Source organism: Mobula birostris, chromosome 31 (assembly GCF_030028105.1).
Source record: "Mobula birostris isolate sMobBir1 chromosome 31, sMobBir1.hap1, whole genome shotgun sequence".
Lineage (NCBI taxonomy): Eukaryota > Metazoa > Chordata > Chondrichthyes > Myliobatiformes > Myliobatidae > Mobula > Mobula birostris.
In genome coordinates, this window is record NC_092400.1 from 28,060,054 (window position 1) to 28,081,878 (window position 21,825).

Consider the following 21,825-nt stretch of genomic DNA (forward strand, 5'->3'; position numbering starts at 1 on the left):
GACCAGCCTATTGGCTCAGGATGTCTGACCCTCCAAAGGAGGAGTTGTAAAGTTTGATGGCCATGGGCAGGAATGACTTCCTATGACGCTCTGTGTTGCATCTCAGTGGGATGAGTCTCTGGCTGAATGTACCCCTGTGCCCACCCAGTACATTATGTAGTGGATGGGAGACATTGACCAAGATGGCATGACAGCATCCTCTTTTCAGACACCACCGTCAGAGAGTCCAGTTCCATCCCCACAACATCACTGGCCTTACGAATGAGTTTGTTGATTCTGTTGGTGTCTGCCACCCTCAGTCTGCTGCACACAACAGCAAACGTGATAGCACTGGCCACCACAGACTCGTAGAACATCCTCAGCATCGTCCGGCAGACGTTAAAGGACCTCAGTCTCCTCAGGAAATAGAGACAGCTCTGGCCCTTCTTGTAGACAGCCTCAGTGTTCTTTGACCAGTCCAGTTTATTGTCAATTCGTATCCCCAGGTATTTGTAATCCTCCACCATGTCCACACTGACCCCCTGGATGGAAACAGGGGTCACCCGTACTTTGGCTCTCCTCAGGTCTACCACCAGCTCCTTAGTCTTTTTCACATTAAGCTGCAGATAATTCTGCTCACACCATGTGACAAAGTTTCCTACCGTAGCCCTGTACTCAGCCTCATCTCTCTTGCTGATGCATCCAACTATGGCAGAGTCATCCGAAAACTTCTGAAGATGACAAGACTCTGTGCAGTAGTTGAAGTCCGAGGTGTAAATGGTGACGAGAAAGGGAGACAAGACAGTCCCCTGTGGAGCCCCAGTGCTGCTGATCACTCTGTCGGACACACAGTGTTGCAAGCACATGTACTGTGGTCTGCCAGTCAGGTAATCAAGAATCCATGATACCAGGGAAGCACCCACCTGCATCGCTGTCAGCTACTCCCCCAGCAGAGCAGGGCGGATGGTGTTGAACGCACTGGAGAAGTCAAATAACATGACCCTCACAGTGCTCGCTGGCTTGTCCAGGTGGGCGTAGACACAGTTCAGCAGGAAGACGATGGCATCCTCAACTCCTAGTCGGGGCTGGTAGGCGAACTGGAGGGGATCTAAGTGTGGCCTGACCATAGGCCGGAGCAGCTCCAGAACAAGTCTCTCCAGGGTCTTCATGATGTGGGAGGTCAATGTAGTCATTGAGGCCACTGGCGCTGGAGACCTGTAGGGGAAGCTTTACGTAGAGAGGATGGTGGGTGTAAGGAAGGAGCTGCCAGAGTAAATGGTAGAGGCAGGTACTCTACAATTTTTAAAAGACATTTTGACAGGTACATTAATAGGAAAGGGTCAAATGCAGTAAATATGATTAGCATAGATAGATACCATGGGCAAGTTAAGCAGAACAGACTCTGTGAACCTCTATGTAAATGAAGGTTACAAATCCTATTTAAATGAAGGGAGTGCGTGCTGGATACGTCATCAGTAGGTGGTGTAAAACTGTCTGGCCACATTCGTAGTGCATCCAGTCCTCGGCTCCGCACCTTACAGAACAGCCTTAGCCTCGGTGACTAGTTCAGGTGCAGGGTGAGGGACCAGGTGTTTGACCTCCAGCCTGCTCTTGATCTCCATGCCGAATGCAAGTCTGCGCAGTGCTACTGCACACACTACAGCTGTGTGGGCAGCAGGTCCTGATCCACTGTGTATCCCTTAGTTTCTATTCTGTGTCCTTTATGTCTACCAGTTTGTTCCCAAAGTGTTTCTACATGCATTGTAGTATGAATCTGCCACGTTCCACAGTTGCTTATGTTCCACTATAGAAGTGATTGAAGTTTTTTTTTATTGAAGTATTCTACAACTCTTCTTGCTTAAGACTGTAACACATTTCTAAGATGGCAATATATGCATTTGATTTAGTGCACTATTCACTTACCCCTTCCATAGGTGAGATGAGAAGGTCGTAGAGGGCACGAAGAGGCTGCTTATTGGAAGAGCTCTGTTTTCGCGGAAGGGACAAGGTGGAATCTTGAAGACTCGATGTATTGCTGCTGAACAGGCTGCTCATACTTTGGCAGCTTCTAAAGAAACAGAATAATCACATGATCAGAATAATATTCTCAGCTTGTGTTTGGTGTTTCTCGTAGGATGGTACATTCAAACCACTGAGGCTAACATATGATACCTTTTTCCTCATGTGTGTACGAAGATGCGCAGTGGAGCGTATACTGACTATCGGCATCACAGCCTGCTATGGGATCACCAATGCCCTTGAATGGAAAATCCTACAAAAAGTAGTGGATACGGCCCAGTCCATCAAGGGAAAAGCCATCCCCACCATTGAGCACATCTACATGAAACCCTGTCGTAGGGAAGCAGCATCCCTCATCAGGGATCCCCCACTACTCAGGACATTCTCCCTTCTCACTGCTGCCATCAGGAAAAGATACAAAAGCGTCAGGTTTCAAACCACTAAGTTTAGGAACAGTTACTACTCCTCAACCATCAGACCCTTGAACTAAAAGTGATAACTTCACTCATCTTCATTCACTCCATCATTGAAATGTTTCTACAACCAATGGACTCACTTTCAAGGACTTTTCATCTCGTGTTCTTGATACATATTGTTTATTAATTAATTATTATTTTTAATTTTTTTTGTACTTACATAGTTTGCTGGCTTCTGCACTCCAGTTGAATGCACTAGTTGGGCTGTCTTTCATTGGTTTTGTTATGGTCATTATTCTATAGATTTATTGAGTATGCCCACTAGAAAATGAATCTCAGGGTTGTATATGGTGATATATATGTACTTTGATAATAAAATTGACTTGAATTGTGAACACTTTTAAAATTTACAAATTGTATGTCACAGTACAGATGGACTACTTTCAAAATACCATCTTGCTTATTGACTCGCAACTCTATTTTCAACACAGACCAAAGATAATTTGCATCTCAAAACACAGAATGATCACGAGGTAAAATTCTTAAATCTCCATGGACCTCTAGCAGTTTTGTTTGGACTCAGAAATCTCACATCCATTTCTGGATCCACCTAAGTAACATCATAGTTCCCAACAAATGAACCTAAGTGTTTGCATGAAGTAACTGCCATCAGCTCAGGAGTTTCACCCAAGTACAAAGAATGAGGGTTTCCCAGTAGCCAACCATTTTAATTCCACCGCCCATTCCCATTCCGACATGATGGTCCATGACCTCCTCTACCGTCACAATGTGGCCACACTTAGAGAAGGAAAAGCCAGTAATCTGTCTGATGCCATGAACATTGATGTTTCTAACTTCTGGTACTTTATGACCACTCCCTTCTATCAGTTTTTCCAATCCCCATCGTGGCTCCACTCTTATCTCCTCTCTTCTCCTCACCTATCTAACACCACCCTTTTTTGCCCCTCCACCTTCCCTTTCTCCCATTATCCACTCTCCTTTCCAAACAGATCCTTTCTTCTTCAGCCCTTTGCCTTTTCCACGTATCACCTCCCAGCTTCTCACTTTGTTCCCCCCCCCATCCACCTACTTTCCCCTTCACCTGGCTTCACCTATCACCAGCCAGCTTGTTCTCTTTCCCCTCCCTCCCAGTTGCTTATTCTGGCTTCTTCCCCCTTCCTCTCCCGTCCTAATTAAGGGTCTCAGTTTATTCCTCTAGATCAGGGGTTCCCAATCGGAGGTCTATGGACCCCCAGTTAATGGTAGGGGGTCATGGCATAAAAAAAAGTTGGGAACTCCTGACCTAGATGCTGCTTGTCTGCCTTAGTTCTTCCAGTATTTTGTGTGTATTACTCTGGATTTCCAACATCTCCAAAATCCCTTGTGTTTATGACGATTCTCCAGTGGATATACCTTCCACAAACTGTTCATTCCTACTTCATTTATCTATTCCCTCTCCCACAAAAACATTACTCCAATATCTAATACAAGCTCACCATCAAGCTCATTGTCATACAGCTAAACGAAACAACATTCCCCTGGCAACAAGGAGAAAGACACAGTACATATATCACAAATGGCACAAACAAATAACATAATGAAATATTAACAAATGATAAAAAAAATTCTGTGGATATACAAGTTGACATCAAGTCCACATAAAACCATAAGATATAGGAGCAGAATTAGGTCATTTGGCCCATTGGGTCATCTCTGCAGTTCCAACATGTCTGATTTATTGTCTCTCTCAACCCCATTCTCCTGCTTTCCCTTTCATGCCCTGACTAATCAAGAACTTATCAGCCTCTGCTTTAAATATACCGAATGACTTGGCCTCCACAGCCGTCTGTGGCAAAGAATTCCACAGACTCACCACTCACTGGCTAAAGAAATTTTTTCCTTATCCCTGTTCTAAATGGACGTCCCTCTAATCTGAGTCTGTGCCCTCTAGTCCTATACTCTCAATTTTATTGGAAGCATTTTCTCCACATCCACTCTATCCAGGCCTTTCAATGTTCAATGGGTTTCAATGAGATCCACCTCATTCTTCTAAACTCAAGTGAGTACAGGCCCAGCACCATCAACCTTTCCTCATATGTTAAACTTTTCATTCCTGGGATCAATCTTGCGAACCTCCTCTGAACCCTCTCCAATGCTGACATATCTTTTCTTAGATAAGGGGCCCAAATCTCTCAAAGTATGACAAAATGTTCAATATACAACAGTATAATGCTACTGCTAACCCACCACAGATGGCCCCAAGCCTGGCTGAGAAAGGTCGAGGGTTGGGCATAAGGCTAGAAACGTCATCCCGTAAAAGCCCATGCTACAGAATTTCTAAGGACCTCATCCCTGGGAGAGAAGGTTCTTCAAAGATGGGCTACAATTGGAGAAACTTGAAAGACTGGGCCAGGACAGAGGACGCTGGTGAGCTTCTGTTGCTGCTTATTCCCCAGTAGGGGTGATGGGCTTAAGTAGATCATGTCACTCGTGCTAACATAAATAGTGTGTACTAGGTGGTAGTAGGGTTACAACTCTCTGTCCACTTTTTAGATCAACACAAATCAGCCTCTTGGAAGATGCCAGCAACTTCCAAGTCATCTGGAATCTGGTCAATTTATGCACCATAACATGTAAAGGAAATCCTAATTCTGCACTTCTTATGCTAAGTTTCTGTACAGTTCAAAGAATTATTTATCAAGCAAATAACAACAAATTCCACTAAACAATTGTATCGCTCTTCTCCAAGCCTTTCCAGTAACTCAGTGTTCGATTGTTGACAAGAGTATGCTATTGCAAGTAAGACGACAGATGGCAGAAGCACCAGAAGGTCATTCTGCCCTTCCTGCCTGTTCGGCCATTCGATGTGATCGTGACTAATCTCTTTTTGCGAAAGAGAGCACAGGCTGAGTCTACCATATTTTTCCTCATATGCTCCCATTCAAACTGAAGAAACCACTGCATTTCAGGGTTTCCCAACCTGGAGCCCATAGACCCCTGTCTTAATGCTATTGGTCCGTGGCATTAAAAAGGATGGGAAGCCCTCCTTAAGCCAGGAAATCAGAATATTTCAAGCATAATTTCACCTGGGCTCTAAAAATTAGGGAAAGATTGTTTTCCCCTTGTTCTCAAACCTTGTTGCAATAAAGGCCTTCTTAGTTCTATTCTCTACCACAAACGTAATTAGTAAAACTGTTTCTTCAGTCTTTTTTTAACCTAGAGACCCCAGCAGCATTACTCTACATTAGTTTTATCGATAATTGTTTCAAACAGATCAGATATTATCAAGGAACAAGGCCAATTCATTTCTTTTTCAATCCCTAGTGTGTTGTACAAATTCGCTGGGACTTCTTCCTGAATGCGAAACCATCATAAGGCACATTGCAATACTGGCAAACACTTATCTTTTAGATAAGCTGTGTTTTTCCTTCACACATTGATAAGAATGACTTGAATTAGCATAATGTGAGTTTGAATTGGTCCTTTTCTCCAAGCTGATAGAGTTTAATGTGATACCTTAAATGTACCTTTTCTTAATTAATCACTATCATGTGTACGGTTCAATAGTTCCCTAGTGGTCAATTCTTCTCAAGAATAAGAAGTTCATGTCTTGTTCACGTCATATCTCCCCGGTGGTCAAGTCACGTTTTCCCTGGTAGTTATATCTTCTCAAGTCCATGTCTTTCTCTTGTCTTGTATCATAACTCAAGGCTATGAGGTTCATGTCATCTCTTTCCTGGTGGTTATTTCTTCAAGTTCATATTCATTTCTTCAAGTTCATGTCTTCCTGGTGGTAATTTCTTCTCAAGGCTAAGAAATTCATGTCTATTTCTTGTCTTGAATCATAACTCAGTGCAGGAATGCAAGAAACTTGTTTCATTCCTTCTCAGTACATCTTATCACCACTGGCTCTGTTAGCAGTGCGTTGACCTCTAAGTGAGGCTTGCAAGTTCATGAAGCCACTCCAGGGATTTGCACATGATAATTCATGCTGTCGCACCCGCACAACGCCAAGAAAATGCTGCACTGTCAGAAACCTCGTCTTTCGAAGTGCTTTTAACACTGTGGCCCCACCCTGTACTCAGGTGGACATAAATATTGCAGGCCATTAATTTGAGAAAGAGCTGAGTAGGTATCCTTACTGTTCTGTCCAACACTGTTCTCCCATCTAGCACCATTCTGATCTTGGTACACTTCTGCTACTTCTAGAAACTTGTGTAAAATTGTGCAATTACTTCTTTGTCTGCAAGGTCCTTCTTCACAACACTGCAAGGTTGTAAATGGTGCCAAAGAAATCCTCAACTTTCCTTCTTTGCATCGGTTTCAAGGTGACCAAATTGACTGGGATGTTCAAAGTGACGGGTGAAGTGAACATCGTTCAAACTTAGGATACCTTTCTCTGTGTTGCGCGTGATTTTCTTTTTCAGTATTTTACTTCTTTTCCTGATTGTTGAGTGCTACTGGGTATGTTATCTCTCTGCTCTCCACCCATCACCCACAACCAACTAGTACGAAATCTCTGAAATTAACTTTGCATTCTTATCAGCACACTCACTCTGCTAAGATTGCCAGCCTAGCCCTTGGACCAACTGCATGTCTTTTTGCTCTATTGTTTTCAGAGAACAGTACAATGCAGAAGCATACCCTATGGCCTAAGACCATAGTAGTAACTTAAACTGGACACCAGCCTGTCCCTGCCTGTTCTCGTATCTGTCTAGATCAGTCGTTTCCAAACTTTTTTGGCTTACCACCCCAGACCACATTCTCAGCACAGCACCAACTCCACTTTCCTTTCTGGCCATTACATTAAAAAAAACTATAAAGAACTTTGATGTATGATGCAGAGTGAAAGAAAATAACTGAAAACTCAATCCAGTGACAAATAATTGCAAAAAATATTCAAGTCTATTTTAAGCTACTAATTACAGCAAAAACTATTTTCATCAATGATTTTACAGCGTACATTAATAGTCCAACTATTCACTACTTATTCGCTTTTTCTCCTTTCAATGAGATGGATTGGCTTGGTATAGTGATACCAATTTCTCAAAATCAGGCTGAATGTCATTCAGAAGAAGTCTCAGATCCTCATTCCTTCAAAGAAGTTGGGCAACTGCAATGAAACCGCGCTCCACTAAATTTGATGTTGGAAAAGCAATAAAAAACACCTTAATCTTTTTCCACAGTGCAGTACTGAGATTTCTTTCTGCAACCAGAAGTCCCAAAATGATTTTTTAAACTTTGGCTTCTGCTCAAAGTCACTTTATAGAGAGATCAGTTCTTCCTCCATCCTTCCTGTTAATTCCCTATTACAAGTGTTCTGGAATGGACTGATTACCCAATCTGGAACTTGGATCGAGAGAAGATCCTGAAACCTCTCTTACATGTCTTTATGCAGATGACCCAGGTGGGCACAGTATGCTCCAAGATCATCATCTGGTATTCCTCTCTTTCTCTTCCAACTCAGAGAAGCTGGGAAATTGGAAAAGGTTGTGAAGGCCAATGTTGCACTTAAAAACGGTTAACTTGGACAGAAATGTGGAGACGACCAATACACCTTCAGCAAGATTTATTTCCTTGCAATTGAATTTAGATTTCATTAAACTTTGTGAATAACTCTGATATATAAACAATGTCATGCCTAATATTCTTGAGGTTACTACTGAATGAAGCACTTGAGTCATCAAGGAATTTTATCACAGTTTCCAAAAGTGCATAAAAATGTCTCAGACAGTTTCCTTTTGAGAGCTATCTGATTTCTGTATGCAACAGCAGGCATTCAAACCGCTCATCATTCTCAATCCAAAGCTCTCTAGTCACGAATTGAGAGCATGAGATTTGATTTTATTTACCACTGTGATAACAGTATTTAAGGATTTGCACAGCCAATCATTTAAGTTTTTTGAAACAAGATATTGTCTGTGAATTATACAGTGAATGGCAGATATGTTAGGTACAGCTTTTTTCAAGAAAGTAGTAACTCCATGGTGGCATCCTGTCATTGATGGTTCCCCATCACCGTCCAGCACAAGCAAGAATATTTGTGAGCGGAATGCCCTTCTCTTTGAAGAATATTGCTCAACAATCCAAAACATTGACTCCCCCCACGTATCTGTTCCTAGCCCCTTTGAACGTAACAACTCGAGTCACGCTTTCATCTTTTATGAAAGCGATCATAACCGAGAGGCAAAGATTCATTGCCTGGCAAAGTTCACTCATCAAACTGCTGAGCAAATTCTATAATTCTAAGTACTATGCACAATGTGTCTTCCAATTTATCAGATATTTCATCCGTTCGTTTTCGAACAGAGTTGTTACTAAGCTGAATCACTTTAATTATTTGATCTGGTTGACTTATGTCAAAACGTATACAGTTCCTCCCTTTCTCCTGGCAGAATCAGTTCTTCTCTAATTGTATGGGGCTTCCAGATTTAACAATGAGCATTGAAATGTTGTATGAAGCACGCAGACCATCACTATTCTGTTGTGAAGTGCTGGTAAACATATTTATAAGTGTTTTGGTTTCTGAAAGTTTTCACAAATTGACTGAAAAGAAGCTAAGTTCTTGTTTGCTTTATCAGAGTGTATTCTCTTCAAATGTTCAAAGAGCCTTCAAGTTCAGTCAAGACCACCCGAAAGGTCAGATTCTGAGCTTTACCCCATTGAACACCATACACAAATCCTCAGGAATTACGTCACAGGAATTGTGTCAGAGCATGATGAGAGTATGGGAATTATACCAGCTAACACTGTACTACAGTAGTGAATGGCAATAATGAGTGCAACTCTCCAATATTAATTAGAGAGTCAAAGAGAGAGATATCATGGAAATATGCCCTGAGTCCACATTGACTATCAAACACACATTTTACTCTAATCCTACTTGAAACTCTTCACCTCTCCCATATTCTACCATTCTCTTACACTAGGATCCAAGGGTTGGGTTTTGTCAGCTTGTACCACTGGGAAATGAAAGAGAAGTTTACACTGACTAAACAAACTGCCAACTTACATGTGTTTGGGACATGGGATGAAACCCAAGCATCCAGAGAAAATCCATGCAACTCCACACAGCACCAGAGATTGGGATTGGGCCCTGGAGCTGTGAATTATCAGCTCTCCTAGCTGCGGCGTTATTGAAGTTTAAGCTCACACTAATGCAAACATTTAAGACCATAAGACCAAAAGATAAAGGAACAGAGTTAGGCACATTGAGTCTGCTCCACCATTTCATCATGGCTGATCCATTTTCCCTCTCAGCACCAGTCTCCTGCCTTCTCCTCGTATCCCTTCATACCCTGACCAATCAAGAAACTACAAAACTCTGTCTTAAATATATATAAAGACCTGGCTTCTACAGCCATCTGTGGCAAGGAATTCCACAGATTTAACCACTCCCTGGCTGAAGAAATTCATCCTCATCTCCCTTCTAAAAGGACACCCCTCTATTCTGAGGCTGTGTCCTCTGGTCCTAGACTCTCCCACCATAGGAAACACCCTCTCCATATCCACACTGTCAAGGCCTTTCACCATTCAATAGGTTTCAATTAGGTCACCCCACATTCTTCTGAATTCCAGTAAGTACAGGGCAAGAGCCATCAAATGCTCCTCATTTGCCATGCCATTCAATCCTGGAATCATTTTCGTCAACCTATTTGAGCTACTCAAGTAAATTAATCAACATAAAGAAATGCTTGGGTGTAATTTGCAACCACCTTAAAACCGTTAAATCAGCACGAGGTTCATGGAAATTTTTTGACCAGAAGCATCACTATTCTTTCCGTGAGTGCAGACTGAAGGTGAGTAATGGAGATTATGGAATTTATTTGATACTTTACCAGAAAATAATTTAACTGACAACATTTACAAGAAGTAAATAAAGTGAACATTCTAAAATGTGTTTAATTCCTCATACTTCTGATCAAAGTTCAAATTTCAAGGTAAATTTATTATCAAACTACATTTATGCCAACATATACAACCCTGAGATTCATTTTCTTGTGGGCATACTCAATGAATCTATAGAATAATAACCATAGGTGTGGCGTCGTAGCATAGTGGTTACCGCAACGCTTTACAGTACCAGCAACTACGGTTCAATTCCCACCGCTGTCTCTAAGGAGTTTGTACATTTTCCCCATGACCACGTGGGTTCCCTCTAGGTGCTCCGGTTTCCTCCCACCTACCAAAGGCTTACCAGTTGATAGGTTAATTGGTCTTTTGTAGATTGTCCTGTAATTACGAAAGGATTAAATCGGAGGATCGCTGGGTGGTGTGGCTTGAAGGGCCGGAAGGGACATAAATAACAGAATCAATGAAAAATCGCCCAACTTGGGCGTTCAACCAGACTGCACAAGGCAACAAACTGTAAACACACAAAAAAAAGAAACAATAATAACAATAATAAACAAGCAATAAATGTGGAAAACATGAGATGAAGAGTCCATTGGTTGAAAGAGAGTCCACTGGTTGTGGGAACATTTCAATGATGGTGCAAATGAAGTTTTCTAAATACTGATCACTATGCTCATTAAACAATTCAGTCACAAGTGTAAGCACTGGCCAATTGGATTATTATTCCACAATCTATACTGCATCCACTCTTCCAAATAACAGAAGAATAGGTTCCACATTGACAGGGCTCCATTTGATGCTGTTCTATCAACATGCCCACACTAGATGGCACTAGAGATTAAGGAGTGAACAGTTATGACAGACAGTAGGCGAGAGTTTATCTGTCATCACCAATGTCAGCTAGAAGTGCAAGTATTTCTGTGATGAAATATAGATTTTGAATGTATCTGTGCTCAAATTTTATTTTCTGTGGTAGATTTGGATTGAAAAGTAACAGTACAAATTTGGATCAGCATGTCTTTATTGATTGCATGAGCATAATCTGGCCCTCAGATAACATGTCTGATCAGAATTAGCCGCTATAGGATGCAGCCAAACTGCACAGAACAGGAATGGAGACTTTCTCCAGCCGATTTACTAATTTTCTCAATTAATTCACTCATTCATTTACGTGACCTGGGCATCACTGGGAAGGCCAGTGTTTCTGCCCAATCCAAATGGTGCTTGAGGAGGTGGTGAATGGCAGCAGTCTTGCTAATGCAGGGGTTCCCATATAGTACTGTTGGGTAGGAAGTTCAGAATTTAGATGCAGCCATGATGAAGGGGATCAGGGTAGTGTGGGGCCTGGGAAAGAACGTGCAGTTGACAGCGCACTGCTGCCCTCACCCTTGTCGGGTTGCAGGTCTGGATGACGGCGTTAGGAGAAGGCAGAAGAATGGGGATGAGAAAGATAATAAAGCTGCCGTGATGGAATGGCAGAGAAGACTTGATGGGCTGAATGGCCTAACTATGTCCTATATGTTATGGTTTTATGGTCCTATGGAGTAACCTGGGCAAGTAACGGCAGTGAACTTTGCACTTGGTATGTAAGTGCTGAAGGAAATAATACTTATTTTATTTTTTTATTTAGAAATTTAGCACAGGACAGGTCTTTCTGGCCCTTTAAACTAGATTAGTCAGCAACCCCCGAAAACCCAATTTAACCTTAACCCAATCACCAGGACAATTTGCAATGACCAATTAACCTACCTGGTAAGTCACTGGACTGCGAGAGGAAATTGACACACCCGGGAGAAAACCATGCATCCCATGGGGAGAATGTGCAAGCTTCTTACCAGAGGATGCCGAGATTGAACTCCGAACGCTGATGCCCCGATTGCTTGGTTAGGGTGTTGGATGTAATGTCAACCAAACAGGCTGCCTGGATGTTGCCAGGCTCTGAGCTACACTCACCCAGCAATATGTGAAGTACAATTTTATGGCAATGTGGACACCCGCACGTGCAGAACCCAAACTGCACAAGGGACGCTACCTCATCCTGGTGATGCCAGCCTGCAGCTCAAGGGATTGATATTCCTAGATACTGTGCAGTTCCTGCTGTTTGCAGTTTGACAAGATTACGGTTCCCCAGGCAGTAAGTTTACATTGAACCATCAGTAAGTGGTTATAGAGAACTATACTTCATTTACTGGGGCTTGCAAATGTAGGTAAAGCAGCTGCCACAATGATGATATTGAACACTACAGCACAGAAACAGACCCTTCGGCCCATCTAGTCCATGCTAAACTATAGTTCTGCCTAGTCCAACTGACCTTCACCCTACCACAGCCCACCATACTTCTCCTATCTAAATTTCTCTTAAATCCACATCCACTGCTTCCACTGGCAGCTCATTCCACACTCTCAACACTCTCTGAGGAGAAGTTCCACCTCATGTTCCCCTTAAACATTTCACCTTTCACCCTTAACTCTTAAACCACGACCTCTAGTTCTAGTGTCATCCAACCACAATGGAAGAAGGCCTGCTTGCATTTCCCCAATCTATACCACTCATAGTTTTGTGAATGCGACAGTATCCCACACATCGGATCGAAAACTGCAAGTTTTACAAAAGGTTGCACGGTAAGTTGTGGGTGACGGGGTGGAGGTACGTCTCTACCAAAGGAGGTGTAAGGCTCTCCTTTCCCCTGCTAGTCTGCAGGTCACCCTTCGGCAAGGTGTAGCACCTGCTTAGCCCCCCTGATCAGGATCACGTGAGGCCATGGGAGCAGGTGGTGGATGGTCATCTGAGCAGCTGGTGCACATCACAAGTCCCGGTTGTGCGACCACTGACACCAGGCAGACAGTCTCTGAAGAGTATTGATAATGGCTGAAGTCACCCATCTTGTAAAGGCACTACCCAGAAGATGGCAATGGCAAACCACTTCTGTAGAAAAATTTGCCAAGAACAATCATGGTTAAAGGTCATGATCACCCATATCATTCAACACAGCACGTAATGGTGATGATGAATAAGAAATTTTAAATGGGATATTGTTTAATCTCAGAGCAAATGCAGATCCGTAAGTGTAGGCGCATTAGGGCACTGGATCTTATTGCAAGGTTGGAGAGGTTTGATGATCCTAAGTTTTGGGAGACAAGACAGTGGCAGGGCAGCTGAGAAAGTGTGTAGTAGAGCAGGTAATGGCAAACCACTTCTGTAGAAAAAACCTCCAAGAATAATCGTGGTCATGGAAAGACCACAATTGCCCCCATCATATGACATGGCACATAAAGAACGAACAAATAGAGAAGACTCTGAGTGAGGCAGATAGTACAATCAGCATTAAGCAAGACGATGAGCTGGACTACAGTGGTTACAACTGCACCGTACTGTGAGCTCTGTGTAATGCTGGAAGGTTAAAGTAATTTCAAAGGAAAACATTTTATACAATAAGGACTATACGAAGATCAACACTGTTATTGATACATAGAAAATTTTTTAAAGTAATAGTGATGCTAGATTTTTAAAGGAACAGCTGAATCTGTTAGTAAGCCTAAGAGAGATACTAATGAAATTGAGATTGATTCTAAGACCACATTAAAACAATAGTTCTGCAAAATCAACTCATTGTAATGAAATAACGAGGCTACAATTTTTAAATGCTGGAACGTTAAAACGTATTTTTACTACTAATTATATAGCCAGCAGTGCCAATGCAATATGGAGCGGCTGACTGATTAGATTAGATTAGACATTGTGGTAATTTTGAGAGTTTTCTTTATAAGATATATTATTAAGAAAAAAACATGAGCAGCTATTTGACTGACTTAATGGAGATGTGATTTTAAATATTTAATTGACTTTACAGCGTGTTAAGACTTTGAGATCCCGACAGGAAATACATAAATACAATTTATTTCTTTAAATGTCATGCAGCAATAATGAACATAGGGATTTTTTGAGCTGAAATTATATTAACCCATTTAGGTTCCAATATGCCACCAATTTCAATATGAATTTTTTCTGTTCCAAATCCTTTGAAATGTGTTTCACTCTCTATAATTAGCACTGTCAGAAGCCTAAAAAGTTGCTCTTTAAAAGGCATTTAAAAAATAAGTAATTGAACAATCCATATTTATGCTTTTCAAAAGACAGCTTATATTTTATTTGAGTTCTTTTTCTTTACTAGATTCACAATGCATTGCAGAATATTAATAATTCATTCACATCACTGTTTTGTCCAATATTTGAACAATGGTGTTCCTTATTAAACTATCCCCCAGGTGAACATTATTTCTCCACAAACCACCCACCGTGACTCAGGGTGTTGTTTTTTGCCACACTATTCACAGTATTTCAGAATTACTGTACCCATCATACACCATTCACCTTACCTCAGTGTACACTCCTAACATGATTCACATTACCTTCGGGCATATTGAGAAATTCTCCCTCCCATTCAGAGTACCCCAATGTTCAAATCAACCTTCCTAAGTATTTTGTATGCAGTGTCTCCTCGGTTCCATGTACCTCATTCTTCTTCCTCACTTACAGTCCTTCAGGCGGTCAGTACTCCCTCGTGACCTGTCATTCACACACACAATCCTTCCATGTAGAATGCTCTCAAATCTACTGGCTTATCCTGAAGATGCCGGACGGTGGTTTAGTGGCATCCGCACCAGACTTCGAGGAGAGTGGTCCCAGGTTTGAATCTGTCCAGCTGCTTGCACGCTTTCCATCTGTGCTGGGCTGAGCGTCAAGCTAGCCAACTGGCCTCGTAAAAGTCCGGACAAAAATGCTAAAGAAACGGCAAGATTGCCGCCTAATTTGCCACAAGGTGCTGAGGTGAATAACAACAACAAGAATCCTGAAGATGTTGGTTACCTCTGGTCAGGTCACTCGTCTGAGTGCTACTGGTACCATGTAACCCAGTACTACCTGTCACACGGCCGGGTGGTCGGCGACTAAACCGGCTCCCCCACCAGGCTTGCCTGGTGAGGAAAGTAGCTAGACACCCTGCAGGACGAAAAACAAGACCGGTCAAAGGGCGGATGAACCCTCCCGTAGGGTCAACGGCCATCTAGCAAACACGTATCGTGAAGCGCGGAAAGGGCATCCCTTGCATCGAAGCTTGGTTTGGCCATTCACTGCAACAGAACTTAGCCCAGCCGCTGGATCCGGGAGGGGAAGTCAAGAGGGTGGGTCTGGACCTGTGCAACCCCCCCTACTCACCTAAAATCCACTCATGCACGCGCTGTTCCTTTCTGAGGAGTGGGGTGCCACCCCACTAACTGACTGAAAGGAACCATCATCATCCTGTGGGATGGATAGCCAGAGAGAGAGACTTCACGTCCTGTGTTAAACATTGATAATACTTCGATACAAAATTCATGAAGACAGAATAAAATCCATTCCTTTTGTGAAGGGATTTTCAAGTACTGTCTGATGCGGTTTGGCTGCTTCAGTCCCCAAGCTGAATGGCCAGAAGCATATTCAATTTTTGCCAGGACAGCATTCACCTCACATCCCCAGTGTCATTCATTAAACAAGAGAAAAGTTAGACAATCACAATGAAATGCAAGCCTCCTCATAGTGCTGACACCACCAACTGTAGATCATGGAGCAGGCTCACTCTGTCATTAAGTGGTTAGAATATAACCTGCAGAGTAACAGCAGAACGTATGTGATTCATAACTGTACATAGCATCCAAAGGATGCCACATCACGTGCATGGAAAAGTTCATCAGCAAAATTTTCTCAAAGTTCGAAGTAAATTTATTATCAAATTACTTATATGTCACTATTTAGAACCCTGAGATTCATTTTCTTGTGGGCATACTCAATAAATCTATAGATTAATAACCATAACAGAATCAATAAAAGACTGTCCAACTTGGGCGTTTAACCAGAGAGCAGACGACAACAAACTGTGCAAATACAAGAAAGAAATAATAGTAATAAATAATTAAGCAATAAATATCAAGAACATGAGATGAAGAGACCTTGACAGTAAGTCCATTGGTTTTGGGAACATTTGAATTATGAGGCAAATGAAGTTATCCCATCTGGTTCGAGAGCCTGCTGGTTGAGGAGCAGTGGTTATTCCTGAACCTGGTGGTGTGAGTTTTTGAGGCTCCTATACCTTCTTCCTGATGGCAGCAGCAGAACAGCACAGGGTCCGGGTGGTGGGAGTCTCTGATGATGGATGCTGTTTCCCTGCGACAGAGCTCCATGTAGATGTGCTCAATGGTGGGGAGGGCTTTACCCATGATGGACTGGGCTGTATCCACTACTTTTCATAGGATTTCCCATTCAAGGGCATTGGTGTTTCCATACCAGATTGTGACGCAGACAGTCAATGTACTCTCCACTACTCAGTCTCCAATGGCAGTACTAAAACAGGCAAGAGATACTGATGGGTTCACCGACAGCTTGGAGAGAGATTCCCCAGGTCAAGGAAACTCAACAGCTAGCCTTCCTTATCTAATACTAGTCGATCTTGATTCACCAGGGAGCTGCAGAATTAAACTTCTTTTCACAACAGCTTAGAAATCCGTTGTGGAGTTGTTAAAAAATAATAATTTGATACCGAACACTACCATTAATAAAGGTTCGCATTACTCCTGCTCTAAGAAGTGTTCCAAATATTGTGCTTCTGCTTGAGAAACTGCTTTTGGAATAAAGTCAGCTAAACAATATGTAATGAAACAAATCCCACACAACAGCTTTAGGGGGTTTGAGAAAAGAGTGTTTTGCAAAACTTTAGCCAAAATATTTACAGAACTAAATTAGGAAAGAATTTTTGAACAGCAACCAACTTGGCATTGCTTCATTATTTATCAGTTGAAAACATTTTATTGAGATGAACAGATATGACCCTGCTTGGCAGATCAGTCAATTCAAATGGCATTGGGGATAGTGATGTTGCAACTTTTAAAGTGGAATTAACCCCTGCAAGGTTATATCTGTCAAAAGGGGTTAACAATCCCATTGGAATAATGCAGGTAGGAGGTTTATACTAACATGCCAAAGATAGCACCTACACAGGAATTTCCAGAGTTTACTGAAATTTCAAGCCCTCACTGACAGTTAAGTCATTTATGTGGACATAAAGTAGTGATCTGGTTGCTCTCTTTGTCTTTCCAAGAAAAAAGCACTCAACAACTCACAGATCATTTGGATGAGGTAGCAAAAGGTTGCCACTCCCCCAAGTTATCAGCTGCAGAATAAGAAAGCTGAGAGGACAAACATTTAAAAAGATTGCAGCACTTGGATGATACAAGCACAACTGGAGACAACGAAGGAGTTGGGATATTCCAGCAGAGGGCAGTGAAGTATGAAAACAGTTGCCTGACTTGCCGAGTTCCTCCAGCAGTGTGTTGCTCAAGATTTCCAGCATCTGCAGAATCTCCTGAGATCACCAAAGTTGTTGGTGTTGAAAATGACTTACTGCTGCAGCTCCACAGAATTAAGAAACAAATGCAAGCTCTTCTTTGAAAGCTTTTCTTCTCTTCTCTTCTCTGGGTGTCACTATCTCAGAGGTCCTGTCCTGGATCCATCATATAAATATTATTGTGAAGAAAGCACGACTGCGCCTCAATTTCCTCAGGAGTCTGCGGAGATTCAGCATGGCATCAAAACCCTAGGCAAACTTTTATAGGTGTGTGGTGGAAAGTGTGCTGACTGGCTGCATTATAGCTGTGTATGGGAACACCAATCCTACAAAAGTAGTGAACTCGGCCCAGTACATCACGAGTAAAACCCTCCCAACTATTGAGCACACCTGCATGAAATGGTGCTGTAGGAAAACAGCATCCATTTTCAAAGATCCTCACCACCCAGGCCATGCTCTTTTCTCACTGCTGCCATCAGTTAGCAGGTACAAGAGACTCAGGACTTGCACCACCAGGTTCAAGAACAGTTACTACCCCTCAACCATCAGGCTCTAGAACAAAAGGGAATAACTACACTCATTTAAGGACTCTTTTATCTTATTTCATGCTCATTATTTATTGCTATTTATTTATATCTGCATTTGCACAGTTTGTTGTTCATTGATCCTGTTTAAAGTTAATGTTCTATAGATTTGCTAAGTACGCTTGCAGTAAAAGAATCTCAGGGTTGTAAGTGGTGACATTTATGTACTCTGATAATAAATTTTACTTTGACTTTGAAAGTGAAGGCAAAACTAAGATGCCCCATTGCTGAACTGTTCCAATAACTGATGGGCTCACATTCAAGGACTCTTCATAAGACCATAAGATATAGGAGCAGAATTAGGCCATTTGGCCCATTGAGTATGCTCCGCTATTTCATCACGGCTGATCTTCTCAGCCCCAGTCTTCTACCTTCTCCCTGTATCACTTCATCCCTGGACCAAGGAAGAATCTATCAACCTCTTCCTTAATTACACCCAATGACTTGGTCTCCGCAGTTACCTGTGGCAACGAATCCCACTCTCTGGCTAAACCACCATCTCATTTATTGCTTATTTATCTATAATTATTAAATTTTTTTCTTTTGTATTTGCAGTTTGTTGTCTTTTTCCATTGGTTGTTTGTCCACCCTGTTGGGTGCAGTCTTTCATTGATTGTACTGAGTGTACGTACAAGAAAATGAATATCAGGGTTGTATATGGTGACATACATGGACTTTGATAATAAAGTTATTTTGAACTTTTGAACTTTAAAATAAAAGTGGGAAAAGGAAGAGGGAGAATGAGAATAAAAAAGAACAAAAAAGCAGGAATTCAGCAGAAATGAGTGAATTGGAATAGTGCAAAAAACAAACTCGACAAGTTCTGCAGATACGAGGAAAGCTGCAGATGCTGGAATTTCAAGCAACACACATAGAAGTTGCTGGTGAACGCAGCAGGCCAGGCAGCATCTATAGGAAGAGGTATAGTCAATGTTTTGGGCCGAGACCCTTCGTCAGGACTAACTGAAAAGGCCAGGCAGCATCTATAGGAAGAGGTACAGTCAACGTTTCGGGCCGAGACCCTTCGTCAGAACTAACTGAAAAACATCTATAGGAAGAGGTACAGTCGACGTTTTGGTTTTCAGTTAGTCCTGACGAAGGGCCTCGGCCCGAAACGTCGACTGTACCTCTTCCTATAGATGCTGCCTGGCCTGCAGCATTCACCAGCAACTTAAAGTCTGCAGATACTAGAAATCCAAAGCAACGCACACAAAATGTTGGAGAATACAGAAGGCCAGGCAGTATCAATGGTGAGGGGTCTCAACTCGAAACATTGACTGTTTACTCTTTTCCACAGATGGCCTTCTGAGTTTCCCCAGCATTTTGCGCGACAGTGCAAGCAAATGTTCAACCTCATTTAGAAACCAAACCAAGGCTAGAAAGAGTCCACTGATTCCTCGGAAAAGGAATATGCTTCTGAGTTTGAAGTTAATTTTGGTCTGAGATAATGAAGAAGGTACTTTAGTGCTTTGGTGAAAAATTATCATCTAATACGATTATCGTCATTGTCACAATTCCACATGCTTCAAAAGTTTCATTTATTTGATTTTATATTTACTTAGATAAATTATTTATTGTTGTGAAGCAGGTCATAAGCCATTCTCTAGCAGAAGTCTCACAACCACAGAATTCTTTTCTTCAATATCCTCTTGGTACTGCAGATGGCTCTCCTCTTCCTCTCTCCCTCAATGCCCAAAATGCTGAAGGCTGTACCTAAAGAATGGGCTATGAATCCCCTACAACCAGCCTCCACTGGGAGACACCTCGCTCTCCATCCAGCCTGCTGACAGTTGCTGACCAGTCCTGCGTACTTGGAGAGCTTCCTTTCAAAGGCCTCCTCCAAGCTATCTTCCCATGGGACTGTCAGCTCCAGCAGCACCACTTGCTTAGTAGACTCAGACACTAGGACAATGTCTGGTCGCAGGGTGGTGGCTGCGATATGGTTGGGGAACTTCAGCTGCCCTTCAAGGTCCACCAACAGCTGCCAGTCCCTTGCAGAGATCAGAATGCCTGCTGGGGTCTGATCAGCCCCGGCTGGGTCACCTGGAGGAGGTTGTATGATGTTGAAAGACCCGAAACACCCGATGATTCCAGGAACATCACTGAAGATGTGTCCAGAAGCATCAATAGATGTATGTACACAACAGTTCCTCTTGCAATCTATAAGGAGGAATCTATAAACCTTTACAATCTCCTTTTGTGTCACTGCCTTACTTTTCCTTGCTGTTTTCAGTCCTGGAAGGTTTCTTGTGTCATGGACCATGGCTTCTCAAATTCTAACTTCTAACATCAATGATTTAGTTGCTTGACAAATACATGACCAAAGAAGGGACTCGCCATCTTAATGCTTGTTAACTATAGACAACAAAACAAGACTAATTTCACTGGACTGGAGGTGGGAAAAGTTTAACCTACGACCTTCCAAAAACACAGTAAAAAAGCTGCCAATAAAAGGCCGAGCCTTTAACCAAACAGGGTAATGTTATTTTTCTGCAGCTTTAGGTTTGTAAAGCAGGTAACTATTTCTCTCCTGGGACAGCACATGCCTTGCATTCCAGTCCTGTTATGCTCATTTTCTTTAGCGTGGATCAGGGGTTGGAAAGAACCTAAAAAGTGAAATAGAAACAATATACTTTTGGCCCGTTCTTAAATTTACAAGTAAGTTCTGACTCTGGTGTTATTAGCTTCTCATAATATAAGCTTTAAAAATCCCAGTTAATAAGGTCAATACCTATTTAACATTTGTCTTTTGTCTTCTTTTGTTCCTCTCCTCACCTTGTGGACCATTGGGTGGAAGGCAACCCTGCCATTTCTTTAACATTTGCCTGTTTTTTTCACGAGGCCGAGTTGCTAGCTCGATGCTCAACCCAGCACGGAAAGTGTGCAAGGGAGTCGGCTGGATTTGAACCTGGGACCACTCGCCTCGAGGTCTGGTGCCGATGCCACCGCACCACCGGCCGGCCAAGTCAACATGTTTAAAATTTGGATTTCTTTGCCTGATCATTTTCTAGCTGAACACGGAGCCTGGGCTGATACGTGGTTTACATGGCAAATCAAACTGCCGTGACATCCAGAGAATGAAAGGAAACAAGAAATGACAAAAGACAATGAGCAGTAGCTGAAATGGACCATTCCACTCATGCAGGCCTCTCCTTTTCCTCTGCTTTACAATATAACTGGCACTGAGCCGACACAGAAAGGGCACCGTACACTCTATTAACTGGAAGTAATAACAGCCTCATTTGTGGTGTATGAAATAGATTTCCCTTGAAACAAAACTAAGATTGAAACACTTAATACATTGTCATTCAGGCTGCATCTGATGTTCTGAATACTTGTTTGCTTTTTCTATCTTTTCTATTTTCATTCCTGCTGTAATTTACTCCTCTACACAGACTAAACTCCCACAAATAATGGGCTTCCTCTCCTCCTCTGCCAACTTGGTCAAATGAGAGCTAGCAAATATTGGACAGCTATTCAATCACAAAGGCCACGATAGCCAATACAATCCTTTCCACTCTGCAAACTGCATCTTCAGAAGCAGTCAATAGAAATATTTCTTTCAGCCCCCTCACACAATTACTTTTTAACCAAATG

At 42.2% G+C, this 21,825-nt stretch overlaps 1 protein-coding gene across 3 annotated transcripts in view; it reads right to left on the reverse strand.

Moving 5' to 3' along the window:
• The window catches only part of ttc28 (tetratricopeptide repeat domain 28), a 945,172-nt gene that overhangs the window by 111,594 nt on the left and 811,753 nt on the right, over positions 1-21,825 (reverse strand). For all 3 annotated transcript variants that reach the window (XM_072248021.1, XM_072248020.1, XM_072248022.1), the window contains one exon: positions 1,903-2,047. In XM_072248021.1, coding sequence (XP_072104122.1) covers positions 1,903-2,047 — 145 coding nt within the window. The remainder of the gene's footprint in view (positions 1-1,902; positions 2,048-21,825) is intronic.